We start from the raw sequence: 25922 nt of genomic DNA on the forward strand, positions 1-25922 counted from the left end.
ATGCTCTTGTAAATCTTAAATGTAAACTTCTGCAGGCTGGTTCAACTGGTTGTCATTATGTTCTCGAGTCCTGCTCTAAGAATTAAGCCTCCTTTAAATTGGGAATTAAAGGGATAATTCTGGCTTCAGGTATGTACCAGTCACTGTGACTGATAGAATTTCTATTTGTTTTGTTTTGAAGAAATGAAGCTGGGAGTGTAGTTAACAACTCCAGTCAAAACTGACATTTGGTTCATTACGCATGGTATTTCCTTCCCTGATTGTATCTCACTTTCCCGTGTTTAGACATCCTGAAGATCAGCAGATTAATAAAAGCTCACTGTCATGGTTAGCAGTGTTTTCTTTCTTCACAAATATGAAATACTGGAAAACTGGTCAGTTTCAATTTTTTGTAAAACCACAGTCCTCTTGTTACACAAAATATAAACTGTTTGAGGATGTAGCTGCATCATTAGCAAATCAAGGTCAGAACCATTGAGGGTTTTTTTGCCTTGATAAAGGCAGATATGTCTTATAAGATCTTCCCACGGTGGCTTCTATGCTGGTTAGAGCTATTTAGCTGGGGACTTGGACGGTGACCTGGCCGGTGACTTAGCTGATGATTTGGACGGACTGCTCTGACAGGGAGTGAGCTTGATATGGACGAAGAGTGAGGACGGTGAAATGCTGGAGCCATCCAGCTTGAGTAGTCGGACATGACGATAACCTGCAGAGGTAAAGGAAAGAAAAGTTAGCAGAGAAAGTGGTTATTCATACTGTGTTGGCATCCTCAAACAAGACTTTGGTACAGTTCCATGTCAGCCAAACTCTGCTGACCCCACACACACCTTTGCGGAGACTTGTGAAAGGGATGGTGTGTTGTCCTAGGAAGTCGTTGCTTGAGGTATAGTCATGGTCCTCCACCATGAAACGAACCAAAGCCAGGTCAGGGGCGTGGACGGTAAAATTAAAGGTACAGTCCCACCGAGGGTTAAAGCCTAAAACAAAGAAAGACCATTTTGCATGAAGGGTGTTCATGGAGTTTTCTGCACTAATAACTCAGCTTTGTGGGAATCCTAATTGTTCATAATTCTATTTAGTCATCAGAATAGGTATTTACCATTGTTATCAACATGATGGGTTTTCTTCTTGTTGTTGTCAATGGGAGCACCATGTACCTCAACCCACACCTGAGGGTCCACAATGGAGCTGGGCTTGTCCCATTCTGGTTTAGGCAGCTGCTGAGCTGAAATCACCTGGAATAACAATAACAGGGCCTCATTTGTTTGGAGAATCTTTACAGAATGGAGCAAGAAGAGCCTGACACTGATACAATGACACTCCTGTGGTCCAGATTTCTTTCACGAGCCATGTTTGGATTCAAGATGCAGTCAACTACAACTCCCCAAAAACAATGCAGTAAGATATATTAAACCACCAACCCTCAAATTATATTGTAGTTCTACACCGAGGAAAATTATTATCTTTCAAATGCAAATTGTCAATGAGGGTTAGGGTTAGGGTTAGGGCTGGACCTGAAGTTACATCTTACCCGAACAGTGAGCAGGACAGGGTTGTGGGCAGGACCTCCACCAACATTCTCTGGGTTGAAGGTGGTGTCAGGCTGGCACATGAAGGGAGGCTTCAGGATGTAACCACATCGACCATTCTGCAGGAACCTGCCTTGATTTAAGTCCATCTGCTCACCAGGTGTCTGGAAGTTCAGAGCAACTGGAGAAAACCCAAAATACAGCAGTGTTAATGTTGTCTACCACAATTTTGGCCATCACCCTTCCTGTCACGCCATGCTGTTTGATGAAGTACTGCATAGAAAATAAACCTGCCATCGGACTCTTCAGCAGAGAAACGTTAACACTATTGAAAAAACTGACAATTTAACATAAAGATGATTGGTGATGGAGTGCTTGTTAACCAATTATTAAGTTACATTTTTACTGAAATAAGTCAACATTTACCTACAAAATGGGTGGGGACTAACATGACTCTATTTTAAAAATATTATCCATGTTGCTGGTCCAACACCTACAAACAAGGCCTAGTTTAAATTGTGCATTTTTATATGGAAGTTCAGCATTAGCATTAAGTTCAGAGAGTGTTCAGCGTAGGAGTGCTTTTATGGTGTTCAGCGGACACGCCTACAGCATTTCAGAGCATTCCATTGGCTAATCAGGAGGAACTGTCAAAAGTGGGAGAAAAGTATTCGTACTTATAGATTTGATTCAAAGCTGTAATTTGGGATTCACATCGAGCTGAGTTCTGTATGAACCTTTTTTCTCCCACAAATAGATAGAAGTGCAAACCTCTGTGCAAATCTTCTTTATGCACTCAAACAGTGGAAGTTATCTGTACAAATCGTTTTCATTTGTTCACAAAATGTCATGCAAATCTATAGCAACTACAGACTCAGAAATTATTATATATTATAATTATTATACATTTTATTACACATTCACACATTTGAATATATTCATACAAAATGTTTTCACACATTCAGATATGGTGATAGAAAGCTACAGCACATTTATTTAAGCCCATAGCTAAGAACCAAGATGGATTTGTGTCTAAGCAACACCTCTCATTAGTCAGTATGCTTCTTTTGTGAATAACATACAAAACATATAAAATAAGCTCTCACCAATCTGACAGCCTCCGTTCCACATCTCCTGAGGGTTGTAGTTGGAGGACTGGAGGCGCTGTCCTGAGGGGTAGATCCTGCTGAGCTGGTGAGTGTTGTGACGAACAAAATACATCCCTGGTGGGGCAGGACAAGGAAAGTCCAATAAGTCAGTCTGAAGAAAGACTGCCTGAACAAAGTAGCATCAATATATAACTGTCTGTATCCACCCAAATCTTTATTAGATTTCTATTTAAATAGTGGGCAGCCTTTTACTTTCAGAAGTCAAAAAGGTTTAGTCACATATAAACGCCATACCTGAGTCCTTAACGTGCCTGAGGGCTTCACTTTCAGCAAAAGAGGACATGTCGGTTGATGGGTTTTTGGCAGCTTGCTCGAAGCTTTTAAAGGGAACACTGCGGGTGTACACCACCAGATCTGACAGCTCTGGACTCAGCTTAGACACACCTGGCTGAGGTCAAACAGACAAACCCATCATATTCCTGACCAGCTCAACTGCTAAACAAATGCTCAGTGTTCCTCCTCATTACTATTTCTAACATTTATTGGTTTAACAGGCAGGAATCCCAACTGAGTTCTCCAAAAACCAAAATAACATATTGGTGAGAGCCACCACTGCTAGGAGACGTGTGAGATGGTGGTGTTGAACAGACCTTCTTGTCCTCTTTCTTTCCTCTGGCTTTGCCATCAGCCTGGCAGGATTCTTCATCTGAGGAACTGAATTCTGAGGAGCTGGACGAGCACTCCTTCACCACGCGCTCCTTCTTCCCCTTCACCAGGATTTTACCCTTAAGATCCTGCACACACAAACAACACATTACACACACAATACAGGAACAACGTGTTTGAAAATGAAACTAATAAGAAATCTTGTCATTTTTATTTTTTAAGTATATTTTTTCAGGCTTTTTTGCCTTTTATTGTACAGGTTAGTAGAGAGAGACAGGAAACTGGAGGCAGAGAGAGGGGAATGACATGCAGGATAAGACTCAGTGTGGGATTCGAAACGGGGTCATTCTAACAATACTTCACTTTCACTTTCACTTACTATTAACACTAGCCTTTCATGCCTTTCGTGTTGGAAAGTAAAGACGTTCATTTAGTAGTTTTAGTTTTTTAGTTAAGTTTAATACAAATTAAATACAGCATTATACTTCAGTAGCAGTAACCCTAAGTCTATAAACCGAAAATTGTGCTGGCCCGAAAATACGTAAAAAAACAAACATAATACCAACTCAATAGTATATACAGTAAAAAAGCTCCACTACAAGAACCTGACATTTTACATTGTAATATTGTAACTGTTACTTAAGTGGCACATCTTCTTCCATCCCTGCCCTTTATTACTGCAACTATTAAAGCTACTTTTATTAAAGCTGCTAACAACATGATAATAAACAAAACAAAATCCTCAAAGCGAAAGATGTAAAATCATTTGAGTGCATGCAACAGAGGCTAGAAGGCACAGCTATTGTGAAGGTCCCTCAAGGGAGTGTGATAACTGGGGCAAAGATCATTCGTGCACCACCCCTAACATTTCTCACTCATTATGTGTATATGTAGGATATGTGGGACACAGAAGAGCAGATGGTCCCAGATTTCTCATCCAATATAAACAGTGTGCTCTCTGCTTTACATGTAATCCTAACAGAGTAACAGTTTCTATCAGGACAGGAAAACTGTTTACAAAGGCCTCACTTGAATAAGAACCCTGCTCTGCAATGAGGGAGAGTTTGGATATTAAAAAACTGGGCAGAGTGACATCTTTGCTAAGGAATCTGACTGCGTCATTCAGTCATCAGCTATTTTTATCCCACTCAAAAGTAACAAGCGCACTACAAATATCTATCTGGACAAATCATTTTATCATGTCAGGTTTATTTTCAGACATTTATAAGCTGCCATAGTGTGAGCAATTAATGTGGTTTGGAGATAATTAGTCAAACTAGGTGTTATTTGGTTTTGAGCCTAGCTTTTTATTATTATGTGACACTATCTTGATACCTCTGGAGAAGGTAGGTTGCGGGAATCCAGACCATTTAGGGGCTTGGTAAGCAGCTTGTCCTTCAGGATGGATCGCAGATGTTGAGCCATCACTGTCTGCTGCTCCACGGAACAGTGGTTCTCCAGTGACAGGATCAGGGGGTAGGGAGACGCCTGGGAGAGAGTAATCATGATGAAGCAGACTAGAGGAAACCATCTTTTGGCCTTAGATATAATACTATACTATATATTACTGTATTGTAAAGCTGGGAAATAAATTTATATTATATCGATATCGTGATATTTTGTAGATATCGTCTTAAATTTTGAATATCGTAATATTGTGATATGGAATAAGTGTTGTCTTTTCCTGCTTTGAGCTTAACTGACTGTTTTATTATCTGCCTTTATCCACTTGCTCATTATATCTACATTACTGATGATTATTTAGCAAAAATCTCATTATGTAATCATTTTGTGAAAGCACCGATAATCATCCCTACAGTATTATCAAAATATCATTATCCAGGTATTTGGTCAAATATATTGTGATATTTGATTCTGCACATATCGCCCAGCCCTACTGTATAGATCATATTCATTTTAAAAGTTTGCTCTTAACTTTTGATACCAACCATCAATACTATGTATCTGCACTGTAAGGAAATTACCTTATTATTGATTTTGTACCCTACAAGAAAGTAGTAGTGTACTCACTTTAAAAGCATACTCATTGATTGTCTCAATGACTTCAACAAAGGGTATTTTGGAGGTGAGTGTGTGTCCATGATAGATGACTGGCTCTCCTTTATCTCCATCCCAACAGTCCAGCTCCACACAGCGACAGCCATGTTTCAGGGCTCTAAGAGAAACATCATGACTCAGTATCACTAAGACAGAAATTATTTAAATATTAGAGCTTGTCAGCAATCTGTGACCTTTATCTGTCTCTGGTGGCGACCAATAGTAGTTATCAGACACCTGTTACAACTGTCCTTATCTACTGCCAAGTATGCTGGCATGTATGTGAACAAAGCCTTTCACATTGGATCCACTTACCTATGCCTACCTCTTAAAAGCAGAAATATCATGATCCTGGGCTAATGCAGAACGCTAAAACTCATGGTTGTGTGTTGTTCTGTCCATCGTTACCTGATGTATGGTTCTGTGCTGCTGTCCCCGGTCAGCTGGTCCTTGGTGAGGTAGGTGTTGTGGGAGGAGGAGATGAAGTAGTGTGCCAGCGGTTGTGTCATGTCTTGATAAACCCTTGCATGATCCGGGTTAAACGCGCAGTTCTCCTTAGACAGCATGTACACGGTGAAACCATTGGCTGTCATGAACTGGTTCTTCTGGGCTGTACTGGACAGAAGGCGGACAGACACATCAGCAAAGAAGGGGAATTAGTAGAGGTGTAAATCAATGAAGTTTCTTCAAGATACAATATTATACTGATTCAGAGGACAATGATTCGATGTTTGCTGATATCACAAAGCATGCCACAATATGGTTTCAATTGGATTCGATTCATGGCTGTTTGGGGCTGCTTGCATATTGTTTGGAGGTGTTCACACTCAGGGCGAAGACCAACACGCTAGGGGAAATAATCGAAGCTTGATAAGCGCAGTTTCAGGAGCGGGAACACACACCAATTACACCCTTTCCGGCTCCTATATAAACAGACCTAACAGCCACCTAGTAATTAGCAGATTGTGTAATAAGCAAACTGGTGCTATTGGTCGTACTACAGTTTGGACAATACAACTAAATATTTAACTTCTTTGGTTCAACCATGTGGGGGTCTGTACTTGCTTGATGAAGGGGTTAAAAGTATGTTTATGGTGTAAGAAGTCTGGAAGATGCTTCTATAATTATTTTTGGGTCACTTAGGGGACAGATGAACACCTAAACACACTGGAAGACAAGTATCTTTGAAATGTCACTGTATAAAGTTGTTGTGGCTAAGACGTTAGCACACAGTTTACCAATCCAACAAACCCAGACTAAACTTAGCACTTATAGGAACCACCTGACAAACACAATCTGATCTACATTTAATTCTATGTTGGTCCCAATCATTTCCTCTAATGTTATCTCCCTGATGTTTGGTGCTGGGCATTCCTTTTCTGGTACTTAGTAATATATTGTTACATAGCACCGTACCCCACGCGTTAAGTTCATAGGTGAGTATAAGGCTTTGGGCGTGGGTGAGTGAAGCATCCTCCCCCTGGTCCTGCAGGAAATCCCTCAAGTCCACAGTGGAAAGCACACAGCCATTTGCAGAGTAGCGGATGAACACGGCATCCAGCTCGGGCCTCCGTAACAACTCCCTGCAGAAGATTTCGATCTCTGCGTGGTCCAGACGACCGTCGGCCGAGCGATCGCATTTCTGCAGGGAGAAAGAAAGTTAGAGATAGCTCATATGGGCCATGTGGTCAAACCGAATTAAGGTTTGACGAGATTTGTTAAGTCAAATGAATATCTAAATACTGTAGTTGGACTACCTGGAAGAGGGTTCGAGCATACTGGTCACTCAAGTCAATGTTGATCATCTGCAGCAGTGTCTGAACTTCATCATAGCTCATCTTATCATCGTGGTTCTGGTCTGCCCGACTCAGATAAGCATGAATCCAGGTAACACGCATGGTCAAGGAAGCAGAAAGAGCACTTTTGCACATTTAGCATACCCCTAATGATTAATAATACAGTTGTGAATAGTATAATGTGGGTTGGGGCGGAGTGTTTGAAGCCTTTATACTTTATTTAATGAAAGTTGCTGTTGATTTTCAATACTTTTAAATGATTAACAGTCCAGTACAACCATTTCAGCCAACTCTCTAAGGTCTTGAAGGATATTGGTCCAGTTTCTCCTTCTGGGTCATGTTCTCCACCCTCTCCTGCAGTGTTCGGATGCCGCGGGCCCAGTGCTTAGCCTCCTCCTGGCTCTGGCAGAGGAGATCCAGACTCTTGCGGGGTCCTTTGAAGACCACTGTCAAACACCGGCCTTCAGGTACTGAACCAGCCATCCGTCGCAACAACTCTGACTGGCAACCCTCCCGAACACACTCCACCTCTGTGACGGAGACTGGGGATGGAAAGGACAGATGTAGAAGAATAAAGAATGAGTATCTAAAGAACAAGTACTGCCAAATTATGTATTCCTCATATCATTAAGTGACTCAGTCAAGGAGAAGTTTATAGTGATAGTTTTCAGAGGCATTAGTCAGTACTGATTCTTAACTTCTGTTACCACAATGGAAATATATGAAAGCTTAGACAGAACATTTTGGGACCAGTCATAAAAAATAAGACCACAACAATAAACATGGTAATTAAAGGGGACTTATGCTCATTTCCAGCTCTATGTTTTTATTCTAGGACTACACTACAGTACATTTTCATGATTCACTGTTTAAAAAAACCTTATTTATCTCATACTGGCCCTTTTGCTGCTCTACAGTTTAGCCTCTGTCTCTAACAGGTTGTCTTAGCTCCTATCTCTTTAAGGCCTCTCTCTTGTGGAACACAATATGTTCTGATTGGACAGGAAAAGCATAATAATAATAATAGGTCTCCTTTAAGAAGTCATTCTTCTTGAAAATGACACACAATCAATTAAATGAAGACTTCTATATGTTGTGGGAAACAAAATGTCCATGAGTCATAAGTATACAGAAATAAGGCATATGATGCTTCCCTGTAAACAGACTAGAGGTTGAAAGTGAGGATCGAAAGGGGAAGAATAGTACCACAGACTACCACAGTTCTAGAGAACTACATTTTGGGGTTAGGTGCTGTTTCAGAATTAAGGAAAGATGACAGATACATGTATGCTGAGCTGGCACCCGAGTTCCCGAAAATGAAAACCTCAAAGAAGAGCTGCCAGAACAGTTTCAGTGCTACTTCTCACAGATGTATGTATGTGGAGCTCTACTGGAGGGATGAATTGCATTCTTCTAAAAAGATATTCCCCCATTTGGGTGTTTTGATGATGATGATGGAGAGAGCTGTCGAAATGTATCCCATAGTTCAGTAATAGTGGATATAAGGGTTAACTAATGTGTCTGCATTATTCAAAATGTCCATGAATTTGTCACATATCTGTATATCTATACACAGACTTATGAAAATAAATCATGTAAAGGGTTTTCATGTTTTTGTTTTTTTTACAGCTAAAATGCTTCTGCTCTGTATAATCAGTAAACAAGAAGTGGGCATGGGGTAGGACAGTGAAGGAGAACTCACCACTGGTTTCTACTACAGTGCTCAATGTCACTTTTAATCTTGACTTTGCCTTACAGACCTCATTCTCTACATTATGAACAGTACTTTGAGTGTTAAGCATAGTACGAGCCCCATTTTATGTCAAACTATTTATCCCTTTTGCTCTAAATACATGTGAAGTTTATCAGCATGTCTTTCTATCAGACCTCTGTGTATTTAAGGTGGTGTCATTTTAATGAACAAATGAACAGATTTCTACTGTAATGACACACCTACCAACAAATAATAGTAACACATAATCTCTATTTCTGTTCTGTTTCAATAATCTGGCTTTATTAGTAATTCATTTATAATTCAATCCAGAGAACTTTGTGTTTCTTTGGGGTTCTGCTGCTAATATTTGTGATGCTAATATTATTTTTGCCACAATATACTATATTTGCTAGGTTCAGGATTTTGTGCAGAAGTCTCCACACACTTTCACAGCTGCGTGTCAACAGGAAATAATGGTGACAGGGTGAATGACTTAATGAAGGAAGGAGACATGTAATCTGGGTAACTCTGAAATACCAGCTTGTACTGTATTTCTGTAGGATATTGTGTGTGAGTAGAAATAGCAGTAACACTGGCTTGGCAACCAATGAAACTGATGACAGTGATGCACTGTTGATTCTACATCCTGCCAAAATTAGACAACTCATAGTCTTCTGTGGAGAGGTGAGCTGACATTCTCTAGCAAACACACACACACACACAAACACACACACACATGCACAAATTAAGCTTTCCACAAGTGTTTCCCTTTGTTATTTTCCACCAGTTTGTGATGCTCATTTTCATATGAGCGTATCCTAATGTGTACTCTGTCAATCTCATCACACTGACTGGTGCATTTGAATAAACCATATTACATATTTGAGCACCAGCTGGTGTTTAACTGTGGTTTCACTGGAGACTCTGCAGCTCATTTTAAAAGTCCTGTGAGGTCACAAACTGACTGTAAAACACTGTGTACTGTTTGTACATGAAAATAGAATGACAAATATGAGAGGGAATTATGCATTAGAGCAAATGCTGGTTCTAAAGCAGGTGCTCTGGTGGCTGAGAGAATAAAGTTCTTTAGCTTCAGTGAGCACGGATCTTCATCAGGCATGAACCCATTTCCTCAAGTGTCACATAATACATACTGAATACCTGGAACTAATGGCAGTAAGCAACACATGTACAGGGGGAACCATGTTTTCAATTATTACCATCATTTTGTAATATTTATATAATGGAGTGCTTGTTAAAATGTTACTATTAAACAGAACTTAAATATCCTTCCTTTTAATCTCCTGCTTGATTTATCTGCTGAAACTTTTTGTCATTCTTGTTTTTGGGGATGTTTTTCCTTCTATCCTTTAAAAAAAACTACACGGATTTAGCATTGCACTCCTGTAACACTGTCTGACTCAACAATGGACAGTTTATTAAAGAAAGAATCAAAACTCATGCAGCAGAACAAGAGATATTGTCTCTTTTATTTTGTTATTTTCCCCCTTCTTCTGCCTACATTACCCACAGTGCAACAGATGAGTTGATTTGGGCGTGCTATACTAATAGCTGCTAGTTACATGTGAAAAACACCACTTGAGGCAACTTATCAGATTTCACCAAGCTCCCTCTGTGTGAAATCAAAAGGCTTCATACTTTTTTTCTGCAGCTCCTTTAATTAATCTGTGCAACAACCAGTGGCTCCTTCAGCAACTATGAGTCCAAAAATACAGAAAGGCTTTTGTTAAGAATGAAATATGGTTAAGTCACAATTTCTTATGATGGACATGATGCAGGTTTCTATAGAAAGCTGTTAAATTAAGCTGTCAGTGTTTACATATTGACACATTCTACAGTTTTCTGATTCTTCTATTCAGAATGGCCTTCTATAAATGGGGTTAGGGTTGTGTCTGCACTGAGGAGCTCAAACATGTGACATTAACTACTCTGCACGGTCTCAAAGCACAATATAAATCTGTGGTGTCACAAGATAAGTAAGGATTTAAGAAAGACTAAGAATATATCTCTGTTCGGTTTTTTTTTTAGCTCTCCTCCAGACATTCACCACTTCTTCAGGCCTCTAACTGATATCAATACTGAAGTCATGACCATGCACACTCCAAACACAACATAGTGATAATAGTACTAGCAACAGTGCAGTTTAAGTGGTTGATTATCTGTAGAGTTGAAGGACAATACAGATAGAGTATAGACACAGCTGATACATGCCTTTATGTAGAAACAGTGTGTGCAGATCTTTTTAAGCATGTCATCGTGTTTTAAGGCTATAACCTATGATAAAGAGTCACACAAGTAGATACTGCTTGTGAATGGGTCACAAGCCAAAAATATTGGGAACTGCTGCAGTAGACCACCCAGTCAACTACTAAAATACACCTTAACTACTGGGAGCGGCTGACTAGTTCCTACTTTCTATCCGCATGTCAAGTCCAGTTAAATCTTTAGGAGCTGTTACTAGGAGGTACGATCAGACAAGAGTGTATACTGTAATACAGATGATTCAGCTACAAACAAGACTCAAGCTTATGTGTGTGTGTGTTATCTGTTACAGGTGGTGTGCTTATCTGTAATGATTTACTGTGCCATGAAGGCATGTGGTTTGAGGAGAGCTCCTGTAACATACACACAAACACACCCATGCACAAAAAACACAGGACTGCGCCACATCACAAGCAAATCTAGTCTTGCGGCAATTAAAGGCCTTGTAGTGCACGTGGGAGGCTACCCTGGTGGTTGAGCTGTATGGTAACTATATAGCACCAAACCACAGGCTCCAGGGCCTACTCCCACCACCATATAATGTTCTATAATCTCACTTGTTTGAACTGCAGAAGGATCTCCTGCCATCTTAAGCTTTAAATAGATGAACTCTATAATCAAGGCGTCATGTTTGACCCTCAGATAGCGGAGGAGAAGGAGAGTAGCTGAGTTGGTGAGTATATGTCCATACAGAGCGGTAAGTAGCAGTTGTAGTTAACTAAAATAGATACTGTATATCCATGTTTCACCTTACACGCCCAGTCTGAGAACTGAGCTCTCCTGGAAACACTTCAACAAGCAAGGAAAGACCAACTTGTCACTAATTATCATATGGAGATGAACATCTGGGTGGGGCCCCTTAAAGGATGCTTTTTAAAGGGTTCACAGAATTGATTCTATGGTGTTGTAGAACTGTAATGTAAGGTATATGGTAGAAGTCTTCATGGGTCCACTCAGTTTTGAAATATCTTCATCTTGAAACAAATGAGTCAGCACAAAGTGTCGTCTGATTACTTATGTACATATGTGGTGTTGTAGCTATTATAAAAGGGCAACACTTGAAGCCTTCTATCACAGAGAAGGTCAAAATGGGATAAAGGTTCAAATGGGATAAAGTTGCATACTTTTTCTCTGTCCTTCTTTGGTGTACTTGCATGTTCACACAGAAAGTGTCAGAAGAATCTCTAAGGTATTAGTTTTAAAACAAATAAAAAAGAAAGAGTGACAAAAATAGTAATTAAAAAAGAATGCTTAAGAGAGAAGTTCAAACCCTGCTTACTCTCTCATCTCTGCAACACTGTGTGAACAGGGCGTGATTGCTGGATTGTCGGTTTCAGAAAATTCCAAATAGTTTAGATGATGATCCAGCATGAGTTGCCTTTCAGTAGATTCACTGCCAGCTCTGATTACATGGTGATAATGGTTATAATTATTGCAAGAGAAATATTTCTTGTCATCCATAGCTGCAAATTTGATGTTTTCCCCTGGATAAGTCTTTACTAATTACTGCAAAAAAGTAACTGATACTGGATTAATGAAACATGTTTCAAACCAAAAATAATACATCATATTTAAAAAAAAAAGTTTTTGCCTGACGTTTTTATGTTGAGTACGCACATCTGGACACAATGGGTTGAAACCATCCTCTGTTGTATACCATGCATTTTGTATTGTCAGTTTGTGCTTGTATGTTTCTGCAATGACTGCCATGTATCAGTGCGTTGATTCTGATTTACAGGAAAGATCACTTACAGGACTGTAGCTCCTTGGCCCGGCTGGAGGTTTTGTGGGACTGACACCAGATGGTGACACCGTCGTCCAGCAGTTTCAGAGTTCGTCTCTTCTGCCAGCGAGGTGAGCGGACCTTTACACATGATAGATTCATCAGTTCAGTCTCATTTATTTTATTACCAGCTATCACTGATAACTACTCACTACAAGTAATTTCTAAATAGTAATACCTTCACCATACTGGAACCTTGTAACATCTGCTTCACATCTTCATCCTCCTGCACTCCTAGAAAGAAAACCGACAAAGAAATGGTTGAAGAAAGATAGGATGAAAGTACACACAGAATACTGATTTCATCTCAACTCAGTAATACTGAAAGAAGGCATGGGGTGAAAAGAGCAAGGGGAGGATGAAAAGAGAGAAAACGTAAAGTGCATAGTCAGAATTAGAAGCTGGTGTGTACAGCACACATCTGTTTGACCACAGCAGCTCATATGGTGGCTCTGTAATTCTGATATTTAGGTTCTGGACTGGTGGTTGGATGTGGATAGAAATTACATGGTATGGATTGAGACGTGGAGAAAGACAGGAGGGCTTGATTTTTGGGAGACAAGAAAGTAGAAAGAAGATGAGGAGTGAAAGAAAGACAAAAAGTAAGTATGGTCATGAGGTGGAACAATTTCCTGGGACACCTTTTACAAAGATAACATATGAGGAGATGGGCCTTTCAGCATGATATAGCTGTATTTCCACCAGAAGAGATTTTGTAATACACACATGCATTTATTAGGAAGTATCATATGAAGCAGTATATAGAATATACATGTACAGATTTTAATGATTGCTGTTCATCTCTCCATACGTTTAGCTAGGATGGTATTACACATGATCATCACTTTTTAAACAACTTAATTCTTTGTTTCAGTAACTTTTCAGCATCAAATTCCACTGCTATGCAGATGACACTCAGCTCTATATTGCACTCGATGAAACTGATCGTAAGTGTCTACAACTTCAGAAACATGTCTCCTAGCTTTTACACAAGGTATGGAAAAAATCAATTATTCAAAATGTAGAATAAACAAAAGTAGTTTACAGTAGCAGTTGCCTGTTTTACTAGCACCACTAAGAACTTTTCTAAGGAGCTTTCCTGAGCATACATCTTGCCAAGTACCTTTCAGTTCTTCATAGCTTTTACAATTTTTCAGTTTTCTCTCAATTTAATATATCCAATTCCCTGTGCACTGCCTGTCCTAGACATTGTTAATTCCACTGAACCCAACTAACCTGTATATCAGGGAAAGAATTGTCGCTGTTGGTTTTGGCCAATTTTTTCACTTTTGTGGAAAATGGATAAAATGAGGAGAACTCTCTTGGCATTGCTTTTCATTCATCAGAGGAGGTTTATATCATTTGGGATGGTGCCACACAGCTAATATGATAGCTCCCTCCATGCTGAACTCCCAGATTCTTTTCAATTCCCTTGAAGTTTAGAACTGTCAGGACGATTAACAATTAAACAACAAGACCAATTTGCATGTCAGAGTTCACCATGATTGTACTTGTGTGAAAGAGCTGTGTGAATTTTGTACGTTTTTGTGAGCAAATTCAATGATTCAATGGTGATTCCATTGAGATTCATTATTTGTGTTCCAAACATTTGATGAATTGCTGTTGCAGTAACAAATGGGTGGTTTACTCTCAACAAACTGTTCCATCCCAACTGTGTGAGCGCCAGACCATAACAGGTTGGTGTGGCAACCAAGACAAACAAGTTTCCCACCTATGAACACGACCAATTGTTGTTGTTTTTTTGTCTGGATCTGTATATCATCTAGTAACTGTCACCCGTCTCTAATGTGACCATAATATTTGACTACAGATTTAATATAGGATTGATCAATACTGAACTTAATTTCAATAGAGAGTAATGAACTTTATATTGTGACATTTATTTATCAAAATCCAAACAAATTGTCTTATTTAGAAATGTTTTAGTTCAGCCTCTCCACTCCAAAAACATCAGTGTTGACATCTGCCTTGAAAATCTCCAACTGGTCAAACCCAGCATATGTTATATTTCCAAATAATGTCTTCCAGTAGTAACCAATGAAGAGTAGGAGTCTGCATTCTCATAAATGATAAGGTGCTCTGGCTCCGAATGCTGAAATCACTGACAAATATTTACATAAGCAAATAGTAGAAATGCAAAATGGACATGCAAAATAACAGTGAAATGTTTTGAGTTTTGAGTTGACTCCTTGTGAGTCATATAAATATATTTTAGTCACAATGAATACAATTTATTTCCTGGCATACTGTTTGGGTCATTTTGACATTTGACAGCTGTAAAAACACCCCAAATGTCTTTTACCCTGAAATTTGATGACATTTTTCAAAAGTCAGAAATGAAAATATTTTAAAATGTTATACTTTTGTATAGGTGTTACAGATTTTTGTCCATTGAGGATGTTCTGGGTCAAATTATCTCTGCATCTGTTAACATGTGTTTTAGTGAAATGAATAGTTCATAGTTTTAATAAGATAGTAGTTATGAGGATTTCTTTTTATGATGTAGCAGTGAAGACTGATGGCTCTAATGGTTATACAATAAACCCCACACTTCCATAAAGTTCTAAAATACATTTCCATCATTATTGCTATGTTATATTTTCATGTCTTAGGTAAAATAGGACATGATATTGTGTGATAGGAGATGTTTTTGGTGTAAAAGCTAAAAAATACACTCTCTCTGCTCTCTGAAACATGAATCACGGTTTAATCACATTTATTGATCAGTCAGATCAACTATTGATGCTTTCTAAACACATCTGTAGTTCAAATCTGGTATACACACTTTTTACGACGGGACTCAAAATTGACCTGTGAGGGTGTAGAATATGAACAGTATGTAAGGGTTAAATACTTTGCAGCTCAGTCTTTGTAAGTGATATTACACTCTGACAGGCTCATGTTTGAAACAATCCAGCTGCTGTTAAAAGTATCATCTGCTTCCAGTCAGTCTGATGATGCAACATCTGTTAACCTATGTCCAGATGATCATCAATCTTTGGGCTTATTATGAGTCATAACTAGGGTGGTTAGCTTGGATTGGTGGAGGAGAGCTCAGGGCTGAATGATGTAAAAGATCTTGTGCCGTCTTGTCATGAATCAGATTATGTATTTTAAGCACATCCAACGCAATGTCGTCATGATGATCAAAATATTACATACTAGTGCAGTATCTGTTCAAGACATGCGTGTTTGGAATGGACTGATGGCTTGGCTTCGGTTATTGCCGTTTCGGCACATAGAAAAATCATTACAGTCATAAATAGCAGAGCAGGTGGACCCAAGTGCAGAGATGATTGAAAGTAAAAGTAGAACTGAAGAAAAAGATCTTCATTCTTGGAATTGGAAGGCCAAAAACAAAACTAGCTGACTGGAACAAAGACTTAACTGCAACCCAAGACTTGAATACTAACTAAACTAATGTAGAAATGGGGAACAGGTGACTAGACAGACTAGAAGTGGGAGTAATTGGCTGGGAAAGACACTTGAAACAGTGCAGGCCTAACTAAGAAGATGCAGGGTTAGGTGTGAGGAAGAGCACACAAACACAGGACGAGTGAAGGAACACACAATGAAAACACAACACCTCTCAATAACAACCCAGCATGAATCAAACTGTCCTAGAATACTCAAGTACACAACATCACAAGTTAACTAAGAATGCAAGGAACTCCTTCAATGGCTTTTGAGAAAACATGCATCCTAAAATAAAGTGGCTGGATAATATTGGACTCTTAAATCCTTTATTTTCTGTGGCTTCACTTCAGAACATTTGAATGGGTATGTTTGCTCACAAGAAAGATTTACTGGTTTTGAACTGCCCATCAGAAGTAGTCTAAGAGTCTGTCCATTCTTGATTAAAAGCTGTGTTTTTACTGTTTTTAGAGCATTCCATGTGGAAATGTTTCTCTGGCTCAGTGTACAACTCCGATCACCAGCTCTACTCATGTTTATGGATTTATTATAATACAGTACAAACAATCAGAAATATAAATATTTTTTGGTGAAAAGAATTCATGCAGCTATTCAGTATTGTACACATCATTTAGCTATTTCCATATAGGCCCTCTGCAATTTCCAAATCATTAACTTTTATCCTGAGTAAGATATATATGCATTCACACTAATCTGAATTCATGTCCAGATTCAGAGAAATGCTCCACTCCAGCAGTGGATGACCGTCACCTCTCAACACCTCATTCCTTCCTTACTTCTGTTTAGACACAGCTGAGTGGCTTGCTATTAGCTTGTTTATTCAAATTGTATATATATATAAATGTCATAACTCCACACCCCCACATTTTCTTTTCACTTTCAGACTCAAAGTCAGCAATTCATCAGATTTCACACAGCTCTGTGAAATCTGGTTTTATAAAACTTTGTACTACTGCTTATGTAAAAATCAGTGGAGCTGCCCTTTAAATGTAATCTTAAAGCTGACACTAAGGAAAAAAAAGTTTGTAAAACCTCTGTAAAACCACAACTTTGTGTTTTTTAGATTTCTGTTCTTGTACAGAATACACAAAAGATACAACATGTTAATCTGTGAGCTTCAGAGGTGATAGCAGGCTTTTTAACTGTGCACAGAATTATTCTCCAGTTTACTTAATGCACAGACATGGGCATGAGATCAATCTTCTCATCTAAATCACAAACGCAAATAGTTTGCTAATATGTTCAACATAAGATGATACATCAATGTTGCATTTGTAGCCTGTTCTGATGCTCTCAAGTAGCCAAAAACTACAATAAACACAACTCTAAACCTGCATTAACTGATGTTTTTGGCTTGAGGACAAACTGTGAACACAACATTAATAAATCATCTTTTCACCTAATATGTTGCACTTCTTCGCAAAACATTGCTTATTTACACAGCCAGCAGTTACAGAGCCACATTCATTTGGAGTGATGAAAATTATCTGGCTGCTAAATGCTCCACTATGTTCACCAGCTAACTGTGTCTGTGTCGAGCAGGTAGTGTGAAGTAGGTTTTTAGAGCTTTTTCCTCTCTCTCTGCGCTGAGAGAGAACCAAAACTGTAAAGTTGCAGTCAGTCAGCCAAAAAAAAGCCAAGGGGGAGCACCAGAATTGCTTCTGATGAAAATAATGATTATAGCCTCTTTAACAACTTTAACATGTACACTTATTTTAAACCTGTTATAGGATGCTTTCCTTTGTCTAGTGCTGCCTCACTTAAAGCCAAGCAATCTAATCAATGTTGTAGTGACCACTGACCAGCATGTGTGGAATGTAAGTTATCTCAAGTTTACTATGACAAGAGGCTAAAATTGACTCTCTGGCAGGAGGGGGAGGGGGGTTGGATTTCAATCTGTTATCACACAAGCCATGTGTGCATGTGGAGTAGTAAGTTACAAATGATGTTCCTATAACAAAGGACTATTTTTATTATGAGAGGACTTTGTTGTGACATTGCCTTGCAGTCCTGTGCTGAGTAAGCAGGAATCAGCGGCTGAAACAGAAGTCACACTGTAGTTTGGGAAGGGTTGGGTCAGCACACTCACAAAGAAGTCTTGATACAGGAAAAAAAACACACACACCCACACACACACACACACACACACACTCACACACACTCCCCCTGTGTGCAGCAATGAGCTACTGTAAGTGAGACACGCAATGTTGTAACAGTGGGAGATATTCAGTGGGTGTATGGTGTGTGTGTGTGTGTGTGTGTGTGTGTGTGTTTGTGTGTGTTTGTGTGTGTGTGACAGCAGGAAGGGAGTTAAACCGTCTGTGAGTGTGACTTATAAACACACTGATGTCTTTACACACCCTCACACCACCCGCTCCTCAGCCGGTGTGATGAAAACAAGCTGTTTGACTAATGATAGAGGCTACTGCATGTGACCAAATGAAAAGTGAAAACAATAGCTGTGCTGCACATATACAGTATGGTGATATTGACTCTATTTAGAGAGCTGAGATGAAGATAAAAAAGTCATTGTACTGCATTAACATACTCAAAAACAAAGATATTATTGTACAAAGTGATTTCTAATGTGTCACATTGCCCATTTTGCCAGTCGTGGAAAACTACTGGCACAATGATACAGCCACTGTGTTGGCACTTAATCTTAAAAGCTTCTCCTTCTGGTTTGGACTGTACTATGTTACTTTGGCCAAAAGCATCTGGCAAATGAATGAATGCAAATGTGCATAAAAATAGAAAAACTATAATAAAAGCATTCCTCCACTCAAAACTGGCTGTTTTTAAAAGATGTATTGATGTAAAAGTGACACTTGGTCAAAGTTTAACCCTTACCTACTGTTCATATTCTGACTCATAATTAATCTCTACACCAATTCACATTCATATATCCCTCATGTTTGATTAATCCTTCTGTTTGATTCATCTTATGGAAAAAATGTCATAGTTTCATAGTAGTTTAAAAGTTACAAAAATGTGTATCAGCTGCAATAAAAATAATAAAAAAAGAAGATGCATTTCATTTCCATTGTTGTATTATGTAGGTCATATTAGAAACATTCCAGCTAAAATAAATGTGTATATGTTTTTTTTTCCACAGCTCTCAAATTTAACGCTGAACAGTAACGGTTTAAACCCTGCAATACTGTCTCTCAATGCAATGTAAAATGTTATTCTGTAGTAACTGTAGCTGTCACACACAGAGTCTTAAATGGTTTTTTACTTAATTAGTTATTTATTTTATTTACTTATTACTTAAATGTTCTATTGTACCGCTCTGGTCACAATGAATGAGTATTTCCTTCTTATATGTATTGGAGTAGAAATTCTGAAATTCAGTTCAAACTTATAGTTATATAACGTAATAGTTTACTAAATTAAAACAGGTTGCACCACACAAACGTAGCTTTATGTAAGGATTAGTTATAACTACATATTTATACCCAGTAACTGCCAGGTGTAGCTGTTGTATCTGAATGAACAGATAAAGATCTTTATCTGAATTGAATTTCTCAAAAATAATACAGTATACCTCAAATTACAAAATGTTTTACCAGTGACGCTGTGCTACATGAGCTAACAATGTCAAGTTAGGTTAGCATAACTTGGAAACACAGATTTTCTCCATATGAACTTAACACTGAAAACAAAAACTAAGTAAATAAATAAATTCTTATATTCACAAAGGATTAGCAATTAAGTTCAATACATAATTTGCTGTTTAGTTGATTGGTTTGATTAGATAGCAGCTAGCTGGTATGGTATTTTGTATGTGCAGAGATTCAGATGGAGAGCAGGACTGTGAGAATGCAGGAGGTCAAGGACTAGTTTTGGGAGTAGAGTGTGATATGGAAGAATGAGGTGATAACAGGAGACACTAGTGTGTGTATTTTGACTTCTGTAGCTCTGCTGATCTTGGGTGTGTGCAAGTCTCTTTTCTTCATGCTGTTGCACCCCAGTACTTAACGGACCTTCTCCATGTCTACCACCCTTCATGGGACCTGCGCTCCGCCGACTTGGGCCTCCTGTCCATCCCCCGCACCAGAAGGCAAACCTTCGGGAGCAGGGCCTTCAGTGTGGTAGCTCCTACACTGTGGAACTCGCTCCCTCCTAACATTCACCAAGCACCAACTCTGGACTCTTTTAAATCACTGTTGAAAAGGCACTTGTTCCTGCAGGCTTTTGCCGGCTAAATGTGTGTTTTTTGTCTGTGTTCTTGTTATTGTGAAGCCACCTTGGGTTTCATGAAAGGGGCTATACAAAATAAAGTTATTATTATTATTATTATTATTATTATAAACAACTCATTTTCCATAAGTCACAAGGCTGAATTATCTTCTTTGGCATGAGCTAGACATAATATAGCTGTAGTTTCTACAACACCAGCTTGTAGTTACCAAGAACCTAATAAGGACTCTATATAAACTACAAGCTCTTTTTAGCAGCTGTGCTGAAGCAGAATGGTTCACTCTTTGATCATGCTTTCTACTCATGTCATTTCAGCTTGTTGCGTACTTGTCCAGATCCTAACTCTGTAGCAGAGGATGAGCTGTTTACATGCCAAACAGGACTCTGAAAAAAACAACATAGAGCTTTCCCAGGGTCATGACTGATTGTGTGCTTCGTCCTTAGATCTGAACCACAGAGTGTAACAGATGCTTCTGGGTCAAAGAAAATACCCTCTAATACCCTCTTCAGACTTTTGAAACAGTGTTGTTACAGAATCTCACCAATTAGTACAAGCATCATTCTCTATCCTCACACATCTACTATAGTTACCAAATAACCTCAGAACCTATGTGACACATGTTTATCCTTTTGAAGAAATCTTACTTTTTTATTCCTTCAATTACACAGATTACAGAGGTCCTTGTTATATTGTAAATAGTACTTTGAAGGCAGCATGTACAGTATAAGTGTGTGGTAAAGTCCAATTGTAGTTACCACTAACATTTCACAAAATACACAAAATATCATCTCAATGTAGTGCTTCCTGCTCATGACTGTTTCTTGAAAGTGAAACCTTCATTAGGAAGGATCTTTGTGCTGGATTGTGATCACAGTTTATGAAGATGATATGATGCATTAAGTGCCTTAATTAAGCAACTGACTCTTCAATAACTTCCTCAATGAAGGCCATCAACCAGGTCAAATCTTACAGAAATGTTATGGTCGATCTACAAATGTTAAAAATGATACAGTTCTTTCTTGCTACATCTCCATTTGTTTAAGGAGTAATTTGATATTTTGTGGAATACACTTGTTTGCCTTCTTTTGAGGACTTTGATAAGAAAATTGATACCAAGTTCATGTTTGTCCATTAGAGCTAGAGCCAGAAGTCCATTACCATAGCCTAAAAACTGGAAGCAAAGGGCAAGCCTCACTCTGTCCAACCCTCAAAAACAGCTCCTTTGTACAGAAAGTGTAATGTAAAAGCACTCAGAACCAGCTTTCCTGTTGGTAGGATTGTGTTGTGATGGACTCCTTCAGGTTATTTGATGGCTAATATATCCAGGTCAGTTTAGGCTTAATACCTCTGTAAATGTGGAATCTCTCCAAAGCAATTTCTGTCATATGTAGTTCAAGAATTCATTTCATGTCCTAAATATATCTAAAGAGGATTACAAGACTAATCAGTATTCGTTCACGGACACAACACCCAGAACTAGGCTGGTGCATGAATGAGAGAACTGGTGAGGTGGTCAATGACTGCACCTGTCTGAACAGTACAGTACAGTAATGGTGGATAATAGAGACATTCTAGGGAATGAAAATCAATTTCGGAAACAGCAGGGAGGAGCTGAGCTTCAGTGGTTTGGACTGTAGCTAGACTAGATCTGTAATATCCAACTTACTTATTGTTACAGACAGACTGGAAGGCAGGTATAATGCTACTGGTCAATTGATTAGTTGATTAATCTATCATACCCCTTTTCCACCAAAGCAGTTCCAGTGCTGTTTCTGGGCCAGTGCTTTATTTAGAACCGGTTTTCCTGTTTCCTGACAGACAAAGAACTGGCTCTCGACCAGAACTCGTTCCAGAGTGGCACCAGTTCTTTGCTGGACTAGAAGAATGAACTGCTTACGTTAGGTGGCAGGGGGCGCAGCTATACCCCTTTTCCACCAATGCAGTTCTAGTACTGGTGCTGGTGCTGGTGCTGGTGCTGGTTCACAGTCGGTTCAACCAATTTGCTTTTCCACGGCTCAAGGTGTTTAGGGAGCCATGTCATTATGTCACTGTATACGCCAGTTACGTTGATGCTTTCCCATAAAGACTCGCGCCAACTTCGAAGCAACAATAATACAAAGAAGAGGAAGAAGCAACAACGATGGCAGACTACAGCAGTTTGTACAGCTGTTGCTCCTGGCTCTACGAGGCTTCATTCGCATCCAAACATGGCAGATACACTGTATTTGTGCTGCTCAACAGCATTGAGATGATTATGTTAGCCTTTGTTGTAAGCTAACGTTAACTGGCAGAGCACAGCTAACTCACAACGCAAATGTGTATGTTTTTCACCATCAGTTAAATGTTGAAGAGATAATTCACTCCTTATCTATAACCCCCCGCCCCCTGACTTAAGTGGTTCTTTCTTCAAGTCCAGCAAACAACTGGTGCCACTCTAGAACCGTTTTTTCTGGCCGAGAGCCAGTTCATTGTCTTTCTAAACAGGAATGTATGTATGTCTGAACAGTACAGTAATGGTGGATAATAGAGATATTCTAGGGATTGAAAACAAATTCAGAAACAGCAGGAAAGTGCTGAGCTTCACTGGTTATTTTATTATTGAATTATAATTATTGTAGCTTCTTGGCCTAATGGGTTTGTTGCATTTTTTTAGTTTCATACCACTGTACATCAAACACTTGAGTTGTCTTGACAAGTTAAATGGATTGCCATTAAGTTTGGTCATGTTTGTTTGGTCTCTACTTTGGTTCATGACCAAAAAGACTACCTGAACAATTACACACAATCATATCCTCTATATATTTGTCTAGATCCAGATTAATTCATGATAACAACATGCAGTTGCAGTCCTGTTTGTGTACCTACTCTGTCTCACAGTCTATATTTGTACATGTTGCTGCTCTAAACTCAATGTTAGAACTGCATCTGGGTATTAAAAGGCTTTTCTGTGACATTGGGACAGGTTCTGAGCTGGTGCTGGTGGGACTGGTGTTGACTCTACAGGATCACCGGCCAACTATGGCAAGTCCTGGGGCTTAGTGTCACGTTTCATGATGGCTGCATTCAAGGCTCGCAGCTGTGCTGTTACTTGTACTGTCCATGTTACATATAAAAGTAAAATAGCAGAACACAGTGATGACAAGGTCCCTGCTGCACGCTGTGTTAACACCCTGTCTGACCAACCTCATGACTCAAGACAGTTCTGAGAAGGAAAGCACTGAGCTAGCACTGTTTAAATAGTGCATGTCTGTTATTAAAGTGCCCTACTATCTATTACCTTGTTCTTACTGGTGAACCTGGAAACTTATTGCCTAAATGCCTCCTCAGGATGTGGAGAAAATATGCTTAACCAGCTGGTAAATGTTTGTTTTTCCCCCATGTGGGACACCATAGTTTATAATCAGCCTGAACAAATACACAGGACGCCCCTGCACATCAGAAGCTGTAGTGTGCTTCCTGAACTGTGATGGTTTCCAAGATACACCATCTACTTGTATTATCCCACTGTACCTGCCAAACATGAGCAACCATAATGGAACAAAGGGCCACATCAGCGGTGTTCCACCATGTGCCACAGATGCTCATCGGTCTGTATGTTTTTTCATCTGGGTCAAACGATGTGCTTTATGGGATGTGCAGACAAATCATAGAGGACACAACGCAAACTCTTCAGTCATGATGGCATAAAATTGAGAGCGTTGCTTGTTAGATTCTGTGATTTTAAAACTTTCTATCACACATCATAACTTCTGGGGGAAAGTATAATACTCCTCCTGAGAGAGTAACACCATACTTTGAAATGATGAAGTTCTACTCATTTGAAAATGAAATGTAGCCTAATAATAATTGATGTGATAGTAATTACATATGGGCTGATGGACAGTCAGCAACAATCAGTCATTCAGTTACAAACTCCCCCTCAGCATCAGATCAGCTGAGTCAGCACCTCATTTTAAAAAGCGCTCATTGTTTAATGTTTCATCTATTTATGCTTGATTATTGTTATTATAGTGTTTCTGTGTATGTTATTCTCTTAGTATTGTATTATGTGAAGCACTTTGTAACTTCGATTTGGAAAGGTGCTATAGAAATATAAGTTATCATTATTATTATTATTATTATTATTATTATTATTTCTATCTTAATTGTGTACTGTAAGTAATTTAAATCAAGGAAAAATATAAAATAATTTCTCTTTCCAACTTCACCTGTGTGAGACAAAGGAATCATTTAAACTGCACTTTTCTTTGTGGATGTGGGTCAGAGGTGACATCTGGAGAAGTCACGGGCTCTAGCAACTCTTTTCATTACTTTCTGACATTATAGAGACTAAATAATAATTCAACTTTACATCACTTTGACATTTAACATATTATGTGAACTACACATTTATACCACATCCACGCCTATCTCTAAAATGTGTAACCTGAGTTTAGCTAGATTTATTTTTAATGTGTAATAAAGACAAGTTACATACTCCATTATGATGGCAAATGCATGTATTTAAATGACTTTACCCACCTTTAAACCTGCAGAACATAGTATGAGCTATAGAGACACACAGCAGGCTATCCTTTAATGAATGTGTAATCCATTTGTGTTTACTGAATCTATCCCCCTCTTTTCTTATTTCTTTAAATTGTCTTTTCATGCGGATTTGAACTATTTCCTCCAATCTCAGAGTCATAACTCATCACGTGTATTCACAGCTGTCTCTGAGCATCATTATGTCAGCGTGAGCAGCTTTTGATCAGTGATTACATTCAAGATCTGTAACACAAAACTCACCTAGATTCCTCAGAGGATCGATGGCCTTGGATTCGGACGTCCCGGCGCCGTTTACCGGAGCTGCTTTCTTCTTGTTGCCCAGCATGATGCGAGGAGGCTCCGCTGTGTGTGTGACCGATCTGTGCCTCTCCTCTCCGGCTTCCCTGCCTCTCCTCTCTGCTCCGTGTCTTCAGACAGCAGCTCAACAGTCTACTGTCTCTGTCCACACACACAGCACTTCATGTTTTTATTCTAAGGGAGGCCAAACCTTCAGTCTGATGATGTCACACAGATTGGATTTATAAACAGAGAGCTGCAGACAGTCACACACCACAACAGGGACACATTTCCGGTTGTGACCTTCAAAATAAACTATTGAACGAGAATCGCTTGGTTTTAAACAGAAAAAAACCCAGAACTTAACTCCTGCAAAGTGCCCCCCCCCCCCCCCCCTTCCATTTATAACAATAATTCATACATTCGAAATGTATGTATGTATTATTTAATGTTATTATTTAATGTCCAATTACTCTTCATGCATACTAGACATTATACAT

General features: G+C 39.0%; 1 protein-coding gene across 1 annotated transcript; it reads right to left on the bottom strand.

Annotated features, from left to right (window-relative positions):
• On the bottom strand, nt 1-25573 carry LOC128381033 (1-phosphatidylinositol 4,5-bisphosphate phosphodiesterase delta-3-A-like). The gene is made up of 16 exons (XM_053340970.1): nt 25387-25573; nt 13117-13172; nt 12908-13019; nt 7472-7700; nt 7120-7249; nt 6779-7004; nt 5771-5972; nt 5336-5480; nt 4640-4792; nt 3289-3432; nt 2933-3086; nt 2636-2752; nt 1532-1710; nt 1100-1235; nt 828-977; nt 1-706 (listed from the first exon to the last, which is right to left on the bottom strand). Exons 1-16 carry the CDS (start codon nt 25469-25471, stop codon nt 552-554), a joined length of 2373 nt encoding a protein of 790 aa, XP_053196945.1. The 5' UTR covers nt 25472-25573; the 3' UTR covers nt 1-551.
• Nucleotides 25574-25922: the final 349 nt, after the last annotated feature.

The sequence above is a fragment of the Scomber japonicus genome, chromosome 20, assembly GCF_027409825.1.
Source record: "Scomber japonicus isolate fScoJap1 chromosome 20, fScoJap1.pri, whole genome shotgun sequence".
Classification (NCBI taxonomy): domain Eukaryota; kingdom Metazoa; phylum Chordata; class Actinopteri; order Scombriformes; family Scombridae; genus Scomber; species Scomber japonicus.

Excerpts from the sequence above, each read along its gene's own strand:
- LOC128381033 (XM_053340970.1), bottom strand. The coding sequence starts at position 25,471 with ATGCTGGGCAACAAGAAGAAAGCAGCTCCGGTAAACGGCGCCGGGACG. Across the intron at positions 7,005-7,119 it reads ATGCTCGAACCCTCTTCCAG|AAATGCGATCGCTCGGCCGA; the intron begins GTAGTCCAACTA and ends TTCTCCCTGCAG. Across the intron at positions 5,973-6,778 it reads CTATGAACTTAACGCGTGGG|CCCAGAAGAACCAGTTCATG; the intron begins GTACGGTGCTAT and ends TGTCCAGTACAG.